Genomic DNA, 14,528 nt, shown 5'->3' with positions numbered 1-14,528 from the left:
CGGACTAAACTTGTTCTAGCCAACGGTATACCTGCTAGACCGACCTGTAGAGCTAGCTTTGCTGCTACGGTTGGACTAGGTTTAATATCTTCATCACCGCTCGACAAAAGAGGACCTTAGTTAAAAAGTCTTGGCGGTGGGTGATACGCGTTCTCTCGAGCTAGGTCTATAATTTTCTCTCATGCCATGTGTGATGAATAAAATGTCTTTAAAACTAATGACATTTCCTACAACCACTTACGGAGTAGCCGAAGCCATATTTACTTACTAATTAATGCCTTTTAGTGCATCTGAGTGTATCACAAACAAATGACCAACGTTACTGTTGGACATTAATGAAAAACCTTTTACACTGGTATGAATGATCAGATATGTGTCCTTTTTGTCCGATTTAGTCATTATTGCTGCATTATTTTCACAGAAATGGCCTCACTTTCCACCAATCCTCATGTTTTTTGTTTCACGTCTTTTCAGTGTCAGTTCCAGTTTGTGTGTGAGGCCATTCTCCAAGTCTACAGAGAGAAGCAGGAGAAATCTTCAACACCACAGACTGAGTCCACACCGGAGCAAGAACAGACCCACTTATCTGCCTCTGATACTAAATAGGGGACATCCACAGATGGATTAAACTCCGTAGGGCGTATGGTACTAGAACACGGGCTGGATAATGAGAGGATAACAAGCTGCAGAGCGCACCTATCAGTGCTGCGCCCTGCGAGAGTACGAGCATCCCACCTAGCTGGCCTTCGTTTTAACTAAAGATGCATTAGGCTTATAGAGAATGTGGTCTCCATAGAGACTGATAGAAGACTGATGTGAGCTGCTAATTTCTATACAAGAGGTTTTGCAGGAGTGATGCCTCTTGTTGAGCTGTGTGTGCCTTAGACTGAAGCTTCCCGTCATCGGATCCATCGGAGGCTGATTGTTATGGCGCGGTATGGGGGCCAAAATTAAGACTACTGCCCAGCAGCAGGAGGATATATAAATTCCGAAGCAAACTACTGATCTGATTAATGATAAGCTGGTGCCGGTAACTGAGAGGCTGGCGCTGCTTACTGAGGAATAGCACCTTTACCGGTGTTATTACTAGTTACGCTAGGGACTAGCAGCCCTCGGCTGGTCATTGACTGGTTCAAACACTCCCTCTGCTGTCTATTAGCATGGATAGGCTAGCGTTAGCCTGGACGGGCTGGTGCTAGCATTGGAGAGGCTAGCCATTAGCATGTCTCGGAGAGTCACTTACTCTACTAGATGCATTTTTTTTTACATTTATTAAACGGATGACATACTACGAGACCTGCAATCACAGTTGTTCCTTTGACAGAACGCATTGTTATACACTTTAAGCATATTGTAAAGCCGACAGCCTGTTAGCATTGATTAGGTGCTGCGTAAACTCCATTTTGCTCTTAATTACAGGTTGATGGTGTTTTCTTTTTATATAGTTTGGTTTTCTTGCACATATCAGAGAAAAAGCCAGAGCTAACTAGTTAGTACTTTTCATCTTTGGATTTTAAATCCTTTGTATTGAATTACAGGTTAATGATTATTTAAATTGTGATGTTATCTTTCTTAAAACTATATAATATGTACAAAAAAAACCACACATCTAATAGAGTAAGTGACTCTCCGAGACATGCTAATGGCTAGCCTCTCCGAAGCTAACGCCAGCCTATCCATGCTAAAGGTCCATCGAGGGGGTAGGAAATCCAGCTAGTGGCCAGCCTAGGCATGCTAATGGCTAGCCTCTCCGAAGCTAACGCCAGCCTATCCATGCTAATGGTCCGTCAAGGGGGTAGGAAATCCAGCTAGTGGCCAGCTAAGGCTAGCCTCTCCAATGCTAACACCAGCCCATCCAGGCTAACGCTAGCCTATCCATGCTAATAGACAGCAGAGGGAGTGTGTGAACTAGTCAATGACCAGCCGAGGGCTGCTAGTCCCTAGCGTATCTAGTAGTAACGCCGGTAAAGGTGCTATTTCTCAGTAAGCAGCGCCAGCCTCTCAGTTACCGGCGCCAGCTTATCATTAATCAGGTCGGTAGTTTGCTTCAGAACTTATATAGCCTCCTGCTGCTGGGCAGTAGTCTTAATTTTGGTCCCCATACCGCGCCATATATTGTTGTAATCTGCGGTTTATCTCTGACTCCGAGGAGGAGGAGGAGCAAAGCTGACTTAGATCTCTGCCACAGGTTCTGTAGGTCAAAGGGGTACAGAGCTGTCCACCAGAGGAGCACCAAATTTTCTGCTCATCACTTTTAAATTATTCAAACACTCAATAAACTCACTGATTTATATCCATGTGTCTGCATTGTCAGTTTCTCTGATAAATAATGATTCTCATGCTGCTGACGTTAAGTCTGTTTTTCTGCTGGAGCTTATTTAGCCTTCAGCGTAGTGTCTCCAAAGATGGCCTCACATATCAATAAAAGCATCTCGGCACCCAAAACCTCGTTATGACAGATTAGCTTTGGAAAAGAGACGTAGCTCTGCTGTGTGTGCTGAATCTGCAGCTTTATTCTAGTGATTCCAGGTTTTGATTTCATAGTTGCTGCCTTTTGCAGTCATTACAGCTAAGCTGTAAAACTGCAGTCAAAAATCTCATCACGTTGCTCGTAAATTGTGTTTTCATTCAACACCAGCAGGTTTTTCCACAGAAATGCTAAATCTCTTGTTTTTTTTTTTTTACTATAGGCTATTTTCAGTCTGCGCTTGTAAGTTATTCAGAAAATTGCCTTGGATCTTAAAAATTGATTGTAGTGTAAGAGCTGCAAAGAACTGGGACAAATTCTTCTCAAAGAGGGTGACAGCTGTGAAAAGTTGCTGCATATGCTTGGGAGGCTGTAAAACGATTCGTGTTTAATTTATATAACAAAACACTTCTTTATGCAGGAGATCTCAGTTTTTATGATTTCTATGTTTTCTCAGTAAAATCCAATGAACTGCATTGTAAGCAAATATGTTTGATCTTCATAAATGTGATTAACACAGTTTTAGGCAACTGCATTTTGTTATGTAAATAATTATTTTACTATGAATAAAATAAGGAATATCAAATTAAGATGATGCACCTACAACCATCAGATTTGTAGATAATTAATGGTGTACGGTTAAAATACAGATAAAACCTGGTGGAATCAAATCACAATTCAAAATAAATTAAACTTTATTCACTTCAATTGTGAGTTTAAATAGTATATAAAGTATTGCAGTGTTTTAAAAGTTATTTCAGTTTTATTTTAATCTATTAAAAGGAAATCATTTCAGAATTAAAGTAATTAGAGATTTTGAGGGACAGCCTTGAAATAACGTGAATTTCTTTAGCTTGACATCACTAGTAAAATCAATCCATGAAATTCCATTTATTTGTATTTCGTCTTAAGGATTTATTTTCAATGTTTTTTAATAAAGAGTATTTTTATATTTTTTATTCACTGTTTATGATTTCTTATTTTAGTTTTTAGCCATTAATGAAAAATATCTTCGCTTTCGTTTCATATTAATATTCAACCGTTTGCTCCTCCGAGTCCTTTAAGAGGCAGGTGAAGGTCACCTATCGCCACCGAACTCGGGACCGGTGGACCAGTTCCCGCACCGGCCGACAGGTGGCGCTGTTTCTCCGGCTCTGACGGGTCACCAGTCGCGCGCGACAGAAGTTTGTTCTGCGCTGTGTTTGTGCGCAGGCGCACACCGTGCTGTTAGTCTAGTTTCACTGGTTGACTTTTACCTGAGCGGTGTTGGTTGGTAGTTTCGGTTCTCCGGTGGAAAAAGGACCAACAACCTACCGGAGTCCGGTCCAGGAGTGTTACGGGTCCTCCCCTCGTCCTCTCCGGCTCTGTGTAACTCAGGGTCCCCGCTGCGGAGCGTCAGACGGGCTTTCTCCGGGATTTTTGAGTCGGTGCGCAACAGCGAGAGGAGGCAGGTGTAGCTACGGTAGAGGACAGGACAGTAAGAGGTGGCGGTGCTGTTGCTGCTTCCGTCCTTCTCACCGGACCGAATGACTGGAAATCAACTGGTTGGGGCGTCGGTGACTTTTATTAGTATGCGGCTGGAGTCCCCCGCTGCCGCCGACATCCAGCCCTAGGACTGATCGGCAGCCCTGAAGTCTCCTCCGTGTCCGCTGAGTGACTCCTCGCCCCGGGGAGGTGGAGGAGGCGGCTGCAACAGAAGCAGGACCCCGACCGCAGCGGGCAGTTCTCACGGACGGAACACCTCCACCTGGATCAGGAAAATGATTGGTTTTCTGCGCCGGACGTTCAGCCGCCGGAGCCGCATCCAGACGGGAGAGAGGGTCGAGCAGGACGGTCCGGGGGGCGGAGGAGGGGTGAGCGGGAACCCCTTGCTCCTGCCCCATCAGCAGCAGGTCATCCACACCCCCGCCGTGGTCACGGGAGGAGCATCGGTTCACATCCCGGCTGCTGGAACGGCGAGGAGCGCCATCACATGCCGGGTCCTGCTGCTGGACGGTTCGGATGTCAGCGTGGATTTGCCTGTGAGTGGCTCCGTGTGTTTACACCGAACCAGCGGACAGGGTGACAGTGGCGGAACCGGCGGTGGCACAGATCAGATCAGTGTTTGTCAAGGTGGGGCGTGGGGGACACCGAGATGTCCGTTTGGGTCATGCTGGTGGTCTCATTAAAATAGACTTATCGTGTAAAACCCACCTTTTCCATAATGTTGTGCTGCCACGTGGGTCTTTGCTGCTTCTGTAAACACTCCAAACATGAAAAACACTCATCTGTTTTCTGTCTGTTTGGCTCCAGGAATCATGCCTATAATGAGGCATTTCAAAAAGTCCCTGTTTGTGATGTCATAAATGGAAATTATGATAGAACCACCTGTCACATGCAGGAGAGAGCTGCTGATGGAGGAACAGCAGCTTTATGGGCTCGACACACGGGAGGCGACGTCGCCTCTCCATTCATTTTCAATGAGACGTGCGCGACAAAGCGATAATCGCGGGTCTCCCTCCTACCAAGCGAAACGCGAAAAACGTGCGTGTGAAATTTTGCGCTCGTGCACGTGTCGTGCACAGGCGACCCAGCGACGCGATCCCAGAAAGTTGAAACATTTTCAACTGTTTATCGCTGTCGCTCGGACGAGGACCAATCGACGGAGGTTTCATTCACTGACCAATGAGCGGACAGGACGCTCCGCACATCTCCGAGCAAACATGGAGGAGAAGTTGATACCTGCTGTGACGGATTTCCCAGAACTGTACAATATTTCTACCAAAGAATATAGAGATATTCACAAAAAGACCGCGGTGTGGGAAGTTGTTGTAAGATTACACATAACTCTAGCAGCACCTTGCGAAACATCATCTACCGCTTTTTAACTCTGAACCGCTTAAATAACCTTAATTCCCTCCAACCCGACGCAGCCAAACAAAACAACAGAAGATTCGATTTCGCCATGGAACAACGCGTGACGGCTTTGCCGCTGGCCGCTGCCGCGGGTCGCCTCCCGTGTGTCCGGTAATAAAAGCGACAGCGACGAATTTCGCTGATCGCGGTCGTTTGTCGCCTCCCGTGCGTCAAGCCCCTAATTCTGAGCCCCTCCTGGATATCGGAGCTTCTCAGCTTATAGCAGCTTGAGCAGGGATGGGTGGGCGTGTTCAGCTCCAGCTTGTTTCCTTAAAGTGACAGAGCCCTGAAATGGCTCATTCTGGAAGGGGCTGAATCTGCCTAGAATAAAACTGCTGAGAGCCGTTGATTTAATGCAAGTATCTTTATAAACGAGAGAAGTCACATGTCCCTTAAGAGTAGCTGTTCATTCTGAAGGCGGATCTTGGTTTCATTTAAGTTTCAGTATATTATCAGACCTGTTTTTAAAAAGGAAGTCATTCTCAGCAAGCCAGTGGGTAATTAGGGTTAAAAGAATTGAGTCAGGATTTGAAAATATGTTTGATTCAGCAGAGAACTAACTCACCTGGTTCGGGTTTGCTCATGTGGACTAAATCAGACACAGGGAGTTAATTCAGACGCCATCAGTGCTCAGCTGTTATTCATGCGTCTGGAAGAATCTGTTCGAGGTCCAGTGTGTGTCTTCCTGTAGCTGTTCTCAGATCAGCCACTTTAAAGCCTGTCTTGCTCTTTCTAACTGAAGGAAACTTAAGGTCAGATCTGCAGTGGCCCCCCTCCCGTTTTCTCTCCTGATAATCTTTTACTCATCCTCTGTGGCCCTTTCTCCCTCACTCATCATCTCGCTCGCTGCTTCCCCCCCCCCCAGCCTGTTTTAATTCCCCGACTCCCTGATCTGATTTACCACCGCGGGGACTCGGTGCCACAGATGAGCGATATGCGAGTGCACGAGGGGGGTTAGGTGGGATGATGAGCGACTGTGTGGGCATGTGTGCGTAAGTGGCTCCTCATAAGATGTTTTCATTTTGAAGGTTGTGTGTGTCACTGAAGCTGTTGCGTGTGTCAAGCCGACATGCTTTTATTTTCCGCCTTCACTGAGATCACAGTAAAAACAATGGAAAACCGCCGCTTCCATTGAGGTGTTGGTCTGAAGTAGCTCGTCCTTCCGGTGTCTTAGTCACAGGTGTGTTGGAACAAGTTTGTGCACGTGCTCACGTTTACCCACAGGCACTCTTACAGGTGCGCCTTATGCAGCTGAAGCTCACCTGCTAAAGCCCTGTTAGCGTCAGGCTGGAAGCCGTGAAAAATACAACAACCAGGAGCAAAAGTTTCATGATTGTATTCTGCTAGGCCTCAAAATGAGCAGGTTTTTATCTCTGTCCCCAATCCTTTAATACCACTGATTTACACACACACACACACACACACACACACGCACGCACGCACACACACACACACCCACACACCAGGAAGTTTGGAGTGGTTATCAAGAGCCAAAGTACAAGGTTATCATCCTTCCACACACACACACACACACACAGAGTTTATTTGGGTCACACCCGGGTTAGGTCTTCTTATGAGGCGATGATGCAATCGTAAACTGCTGCCATAAACATTCAGGACATAAAGCTGCACTTTCAGTTCACCGACTCGTGTCCTTGGTTGAGTTTTATAACAAAAGGCATGAATACAGGTGTGTGTGTGTGTGTGTGTCCCACCCACCCCCAAGCTTGGAAATCTGAAACCAGCTGAACTTGTAAAGGTGCAGATCACTGAAAAAATCTTATTAACGATTATTTCTGATTCTAACGGGTCGCTCTGAGTGTTTCATGCAGGCTGAACATGAAGATAGTCTCCTACACCTATCTCCTGCAGTAGCTTCTGATAGAAAACAGACGGTGAAACTCTAGGATTAGAAAATCCTGACAGATCTACGTCACCCTGTCACTAACATTCATGGACTCACCCATCTGGACTCACGACGGGGAAGGCTGTTGTTGGTTTAGCGTCCAGGAAACAGCAGAGAACGTCTCGGCTAGTAGAAGCTAACTGTTAGCTTTAGCAACTCCACCACACAGCAGAACTCCTCCAGGCTTGTGTTATTTGTGGAGATAAAACATCAACGTTGCAGAGCAACCAGTCAGTGGTAGAGTCGTGTTGCTGTTAGCCAATCAGAGGAGAGATGTCCAAATTAGAGGCCGACCAACATGTCTTTTTTTCAAGGCCGATACCGATCGTTAAAGAATTTTGTTGCCGATGGCCGATATCTAAAGCCGATTATTAAGGCTGATACATATAACCTTTTAGCAGCACATTCAATGTGTGCATTATAAATTAAATAAGTCAATAAATCTTTTAATATTTATTGAACTTCAAATATAAAACAAACTCTAAACATTAAGTGTGTTGGGATCCTTTGGGTCCTTTCTTCAGTCTAGTAGTGGCAGCAGTTGGCCACACAGGTGCCTGATTATTATTTTTTTTTATTGGCTTTTAAAAATATCTTCTACCCATCTAGAATTAATTGAAAAAAAATCGGCTTGTAGTCCAAATATCAGGAAATAAGACTAAAACCTGCCATCAGAAGCTCAGCTCTGATGTGGCTCACTTCTAGTTCCTGAAAATGGTGCACCAGTGTTTTTGACCCCTGGGTATGACTTGCAAGGTGTTCATTCCTACTAGACGCTCCTGTAAACAAGCGTTCAACTTGTTTAATCATCAGGAAAGATCCCGTTTTCATTTCCTCTTCCTCTCTCTCTCTCTCTCTCTCTCTCTCTCTCTCTCTCTCTCTCTCTCTCTCTCTCTCTCTCTCTCTCTCTCTCTCTCTCTCTCTCTCTCTCTCTCTCTCTCTCTCTCTCTCTCTTTCTCTTTCTCTTTCTCTTTCTCTTTCTCTCTCTCTCTCTCTCTCTCTCTCTCTCTCTCTCTCTCGTAGAGTAAATCCAAAGGCCAGGACCTTTTTGATCAGATCATGTATCACATCGATCTGATCGAGATGGACTATTTTGGACTGCAGTTCATGGACTCCGATCAGGTTTCAGTAAGTAAACAAGCTCTTCACTCCATTAGTGAAGACAACAAGCTGATAATAAGTCCTCACTGACCTTTTCCCCCCATCAGCACTGGCTGGACGTGTCCAAGCTCATAAAGAAACAGATCCAAGGTAAGTGCACAAAGCCTCAGACGCTTATTCTAATTTGTAGGGAAATGCTCTGTCTCCGGTGAGTGGGGGAGCAGGTGGACCATTATCTAATGTTGACACGGTGGTTAGCGTGTGCATTTGGAGCCGAGCCCTTGTTTGCTCTACCGGCTTGTGTCAGGGGGATAAATGGTGCAGCAGGGAAGGCAAATGGAGAAGCCTGGAAGAGTCTGACTGATGTTCACGTGAGTCAGGAGAGAGACGTAAAAGCAGATGAAATGTGGGTGAATGGAGATCTCTGGCCTAGCGACAGTGACGGATGAACTGGATACAAAGGCTTCGGTGGAAGGGGATTAAATGGAAGAAATTAATTACAAGAAGGTTGGTACAGTTGTCACGCAGCAAGAAGGTTGCAGGATCGAATCCGAGAGAGAGAGAGAGAGAGAGAGAGAGAGAGAGAGAGAGAGAGAGAGAGAGAGAGAGAGAGAGAGAGAGAGAGAGAGAGAGAGAGAGAGAGAGAGAGAGAGAGAGAGAGAGAGAGAGAGAGAGAGAGAGAGAGAGAGAGAGAGAGAGAGAGAGAGAGAGAGAGAGAGAGAGAGAGAGAGAGAGAGAGAGAGAGAGAGAGAGAGAGAGAGAGAGAGAGAGAGAGAGAGAGAGAGAGAGAGAGAGAGAGAGAGGATGGCTGCTTATACTGAGCCAGTCTGGAGGTTTCTTCCTGTTAAAAGGGAGTTTTCCTCTCCACTGTCGCTGCATGCTTGCTTAGTATGAGGATTGCTGTAAAGACTCTGATTCTAGTCAGTGACTCGATGCAACCTGCTGGGTTCCTTATATATGAAACTTTTTACTGATTGGCTTCATGAACTGACCTGTATTGGGATGTTTATTATGTGAAGGTCCTTGAGACGACTCTGGTCCTGATTTGGCGCTTTATAAATGAACTTGAATTGAATTGAATGCTTGCGTGGGCTTTCTCCAGGTCCTCCACAGACCAAACACTTGCATGTGAGGTGATTCTGAGACGCTAAATGGTTCCTAGGTGTGAGTGAGTGTCTCTGTGGTTCTGTGATGGACTGGAGACGTGTCCAGGGCGTCCCCTACCACTCACCCTATGGCTGCTGGAGTTAGACACCATCTCCCCAAATCGTTGGTGTAGACGAGTGAGGAAGAGACGACTGCTTCATCTCGCCCTCTCTCCTTTTAACTGGACTCCTCCCAAACTCTTGTTTTTTATTCCTTGTAGACGGGCCGCCCTACCGACTCTTCTTTCGAGTTAAATTCTACTCTTCAGAGCCAAATAACCTGCATGAGGAATTCACACGGTAAAACACACACGCACACACACACTCACACACACACAGCTGGTCCAAGGGGGTGTAGGGCTAATTGCTTTGCCGCTCTTGGCAGATACAAATCAAGGCCAAACGGACAGACTTGTTAAAGCTAATTATGTGTGTGAGATGAGGGAAAGCCAGCGATACGGTGACTGATTTATCGTCTCCTGCTCTCACCGATCTGTGTGTTTTCACGTCAACAGATACCTGTTTGTGCTGCAGCTTCGACAAGACATTTTGTCTGGCAAGTAAGTTGGACACTTTTCCGCCTTTTGTGTTTTGCCGTGTTTGTTTGTTTACATGTATTTAGCCCGTGGACCTATTGTGAAGTTTCACACACGTTTGTATTGACCCATGTTGCCAAAAACAGGCTCAACATGAGCAAAAATGGCAAGTTATTGTGTCTCGTCGTTTTATTTCTGTTTACTGAGGCGCTTCTGCACAGCGAGACTTCACTGTTAGCATGACTTGTTGGTGACTTTCTAAAGGGAGCAGACTCTTATGGGGATGCGCGATGCATCCGCATCAATATCAGAATCAGACAAAAGTAGTCTTTTTATGCATATCGGTATCAATCATTACAAAGAGATAGAAGTAACACAATGTCAAGGCTTCATTAGCCGTGTTCGTTTTAACCAGCTGTAATCAGGCTCGTTCATTTTATGGGTCAGAAACTGAAATGTTTAAGAACTACTAATATCTTACACCCCAAATAAAACAGTAATTCACACAGTCAAAGTGATGATGCTGTACTGAAGCTTAAAAATATTCCATTAAATATTAAATATTACATACATACAATAATACATCGAGAGGAGCCAGTTGAGGTGGCTCGGGCGTCTGGTCAGGATGCCCCCTGGACGCCACCCTGGTGAGGTTTTCCGGGCACGTCCAACCGGGAGGAGACCTAAAGGTAGACCCAGGACACGGTGGAGGGACTATGTCTCTCACCTGGCCAGGGAACGCCTTGGGATTCCCCTGGAAGAGCTGGCCCAAGTGGCTGGGGAGAGGGAAGTCTGGGGCTCTCGACTTAGGCTGCTGCCCCCGCGACCCGACTCCAGATAAGCGGATGAAAATGGATGGATGAATATTAAATATTAGGGATGTGAGGAAATATCGATATGGCAATATATCGTGATATTTTTCCCAGCAATATTATATCGATATTCAAAAGCTGTGTATCGCCTCTGTCGGTGCGCCCCAGGGCAGCTGTGGCTACATTGTAGCTCATCCCCACCAGTGTATGAATGAGTGTGTGAATGGATGAATGATACACTGTAGTGTAAAGCGCTTTGGAGTTCTTACTCTGAGAGGCGCTATACAAGTGCGGGTCATTTATCATTTATCGGAAATATCGATATGGCAATATATCGTGATATTTTTTCCTTCGATTATTACATCGATATTCAAAAGCCGTTTATCTAATTCCTGAAAGAATTCACATGCAAACATTTGTGTATTTTCTTTTCGTTTTGCGCAATTCAATCGCCACCCGCTAGTTGGCAGCAGTGTGCAGCGGGTTTTGTTTCCACCACTGAAATGTAAATCCCTCCATCATGGTTCAGATACCTCATGTTAAACATGTTACCTATCAGTTTGGACTGTTTATTGAACATTCTTACAATTAATTCAGTAAAAAAAATTGCTTGTAACGTCTGACTGAATGTATCGCAATATATCGTGATATATCGTATCGTCTCCCCTGTATCGTGATATGTATCGTATCGCCAGAATTTCAAAAATACACATCCCTATTAAATATGTTGCTCCATCCATGGATACGCTACATTCCCTTTCTGCCTCTCTAAAGGCTCCTTTTCCTTGTTAAGCAGGTCATTCAGGTCACCGGTGATCCAGGGTTTGTTATTTAGGGAGCACCTCATTGTTCTGTTGCTTTGTGAACACTGACTTTTAAATAGCTGTGGCATTGATGTCGTCTCAATGTGGTTCACAGAATGCATCCCAGGTTGTGGCCTCAACACATCCTTTGGATTTCTGGTTCTCCTCAGAGTTCGTTTAGTCACAGGTCACTTCGAGCAGGTCTCAGAGGAGCTGTGTGCATCCATTAAATTAGCATAAAGTCAGTGATTTATTGTCTGTATAGAGCAGTAAACGTTGTTGAAAAGCCCTAATGTTGGGATTAAACATCGTAACAAGTGGCTAAAAGGTTCTAGAGCAGCTTAGCATTAAAAAGGTGTTTAATTCTGAAAAACAGGAAACTTTCTCTAAACAAAACCACACGTAACAAAACAAAGCAACACGTTGCCACTATCCTTTAACAACATTCTATTATTATAGTTGAAATACGCTCAAATATTTAAGTTTGTGTAATAAATATTTAGCTTTACTGTCTGTAGACTCACTTTGAAAACACGGTTACACACAACAATAATCCAGTCAAATTTGAATCGGAATGATTGAATTTTAACTTTCCAATGTAACGTGCTGAAGGAGCTATTCCTCCAAGGTTATTCAACCTTTTTCACAGTTCCCTCTGACACAGCGCCAGAGTGCATGAAACAGCCTCAAGGTCATGCATTCGCTTCTAAACTGTTTACTTTCCTGCAACGAAGACAGAAGATGAAGACTCTTTTCTTTTATTAAATCAAAGAACTCTATTTTCAATACAGCTAATCAAAACAACTGTTAGTCAATAATACAATGTGACCGATCGGTGAAATCACAATATTATGATTAATATGTTTTTAATAAGTAAATGACTTATTTTAGTCCACTAGTCACACTGACACACTAAGGTAAATAATCACATGACACATTGCTGTACTGATCCAATCAGAACCTTCCTAGTCTGAAGCGTGGCAGAGTCTCTGTGGTGTTTATAAATCTGTCAGCTTTGATTCGTCCAGAATCAAAAACATCCAGATTAATAAAACTGTTCCAACACCATCTTAAGTTCAGCTCTCAAGATCCCATGAAGTTCACCGCATGTTAAGCGAAGTATTGGACCGGCCATCTGTACTTCTCTTTTAAGCTGAGAACCATCAAGCTGGGAAAAATCTGTCGTTGTTACCAACCAAGCAACGGTACCTTTCAGAATAAAAGCTGAACTCGCTGACCCAAGGAGGGTCCCTTTTTGACGCTGTGAACCACCTGTTGCTTTTTACTTGGAGACTATCCAAAGACTGGTTTGTCGTGCTGTCGACGCTGTACCATCGGCTCCAGTACCAGAGGAGGGTCGTGGACCTGGCATCCGGATCTGTACGGAGGTCTCACTGAGGGTATGTGGATGCGACACAAATGGCGTCTCATGTGTTTATGACTACGAGTCTCAAACTCTGATCAGTTAGGAGCAAAACATCATCTCCCACTCAGACTTTGTTTCTCCAGATGCGAAGGTTCTGAATCTGACATCATTCACACACACCATTCACCTCACACTTCATTCAAACAGAACATCCATCATTAGAGAGTTAGTCTTGTTAAATTGTTTAACATTTTTAGTAATAAATTTCCTTAAACGTTTGAAAGTCTCTCTCTCTCTTCTCTTGTCTCTCAGTTAATGCAAAGTGTAATTTTAAAGTCCCTGCAATAAAAAGATCCAATCTTCTAATTTAAATAACCCAGTGTCCACAAGATGGAATTCATACTAGATATGAATTTTTAATGTCTTATGGTCCTTAATTAAATGTAATTAACATCTATCAATACACCAACATCATCATTCTTAAAGCAACACTTGATAAGTTTCCCACTTCTCCCTCCTACTGGTTCAAAATGGAATTACAACTACCGTAAACTACCCTGCCGCCACAGACACCATATATGTAGAAGCCCCATGGACTGCTGCTGCCTATTGGAGCTGGCGTAGCAGCGGGATGCCATCTTGGATAGGTCTCAATTCGCCCCAGTGCATTTTTTTCTACTGAAGAAGGTGCTTACCCAACTAAAAACACATTTTATTACACTTTTTATTTTTTGTAACAAAATCAGGCGTATGTTATGGCATGATAGTTAAATTATAAATATAATCAAACAAAATAAATTAAAATATAAAATCCCGACAAGTAGGCTAGAAAAGTCAATAATAATATCAAGTGATCTGTTTTCAACAGTGCACCAAACATAGTAGCTCACTCAGCGTTGACTCAAGTTGCGTTTGAAGAGTGAGAAACCTACCCAATATGGTGGCGATGCTGTTACACTTTCCAGGTCCCAGTGAGGTATCTACATATACATGTCTATGCCTGCCACAGTCTGTGCTGTAGCTAGCACTAGCAACTATGCTAACACGAGCCAACAAACACTAAATAAGCCACAAAGGTAAATGTTCCAGGCTGCTGGCCAAAAAATATTATTACTTACGAATCCAGTAGCAACAAAGCCAGGTCACCATCAGTCCGTGATTTCAGATTTCCTCTGGATTTAGTGCTTTGATTCACGTCCAAGACATTACCCTTACTTCCAGGCTTTGTAACCAAAAAAGCTAGATCCTTCATCTTCTTCTTCCTGTGCTTTTTATTGGCAGTCGGCAAACAGAAAGCAAACTGCTAGCCCTAATAGCTACCAAAAGAGTAAACAGCTACTGCCATAAAGCAGGTAGACGGCACCCCCCTCCACCTGAACAAACAAACTATTAAATGCGGTTTCTGGTCAGCAGAGTGCCGCCCAGTGTGAAGTTAATCAAGTTCTTACCTTAATAACCACCAAAACAGGGTTGACAGCAATAGCTTAAGGTCTCTGG

The 14,528-nt window shown here is 44.3% G+C and overlaps 2 protein-coding genes across 7 annotated transcripts in view; both read left to right on the top strand.

The window, feature by feature from the left end:
• The window catches only part of ptpn3 (protein tyrosine phosphatase non-receptor type 3), a 34,591-nt gene extending 32,298 nt beyond the window's left edge, over window positions 1–2,293 (top strand). For both annotated transcript variants that reach the window (XM_015950477.3, XM_015950478.3), the window contains exon 26: window positions 475–2,293. In XM_015950477.3, the coding sequence (XP_015805963.1) occupies window positions 475–606 (132 nt within the window). In that variant the 3' untranslated portion in view covers window positions 607–2,293. The remainder of the gene's footprint in view (window positions 1–474) is intronic.
• A 175-nt stretch (window positions 2,294–2,468) lies between these two features.
• epb41l4b (erythrocyte membrane protein band 4.1 like 4B) overlaps window positions 2,469–14,528 on the top strand; it is a 38,675-nt gene continuing 26,615 nt past the window's right edge. For 4 of the 5 annotated variants that reach the window (XM_070551197.1, XM_070551198.1, XM_070551196.1 and 1 more), the window contains exons 1-5: window positions 2,469–4,488; window positions 8,292–8,396; window positions 8,477–8,519; window positions 9,736–9,814; window positions 10,030–10,074. In XM_070551197.1, coding sequence (XP_070407298.1) covers window positions 4,228–4,488; window positions 8,292–8,396; window positions 8,477–8,519; window positions 9,736–9,814; window positions 10,030–10,074 — 533 coding nt within the window. In that variant the 5' untranslated portion in view covers window positions 2,469–4,227. Of the gene's footprint in view, window positions 4,580–8,291; window positions 8,397–8,476; window positions 8,520–9,735; window positions 9,815–10,029; window positions 10,075–14,528 lie in introns of all 5 variants that reach the window. The other variant, XM_070551199.1, reaches the window with a different exon arrangement.

This window comes from Nothobranchius furzeri, chromosome 5, assembly GCF_043380555.1.
Source record: "Nothobranchius furzeri strain GRZ-AD chromosome 5, NfurGRZ-RIMD1, whole genome shotgun sequence".
In the NCBI taxonomy this organism is placed as follows: domain Eukaryota; kingdom Metazoa; phylum Chordata; class Actinopteri; order Cyprinodontiformes; family Nothobranchiidae; genus Nothobranchius; species Nothobranchius furzeri.
Note: the sequence above shows the minus strand (reverse complement) of the source record. Positions and strands in the feature narration are given on the sequence as shown.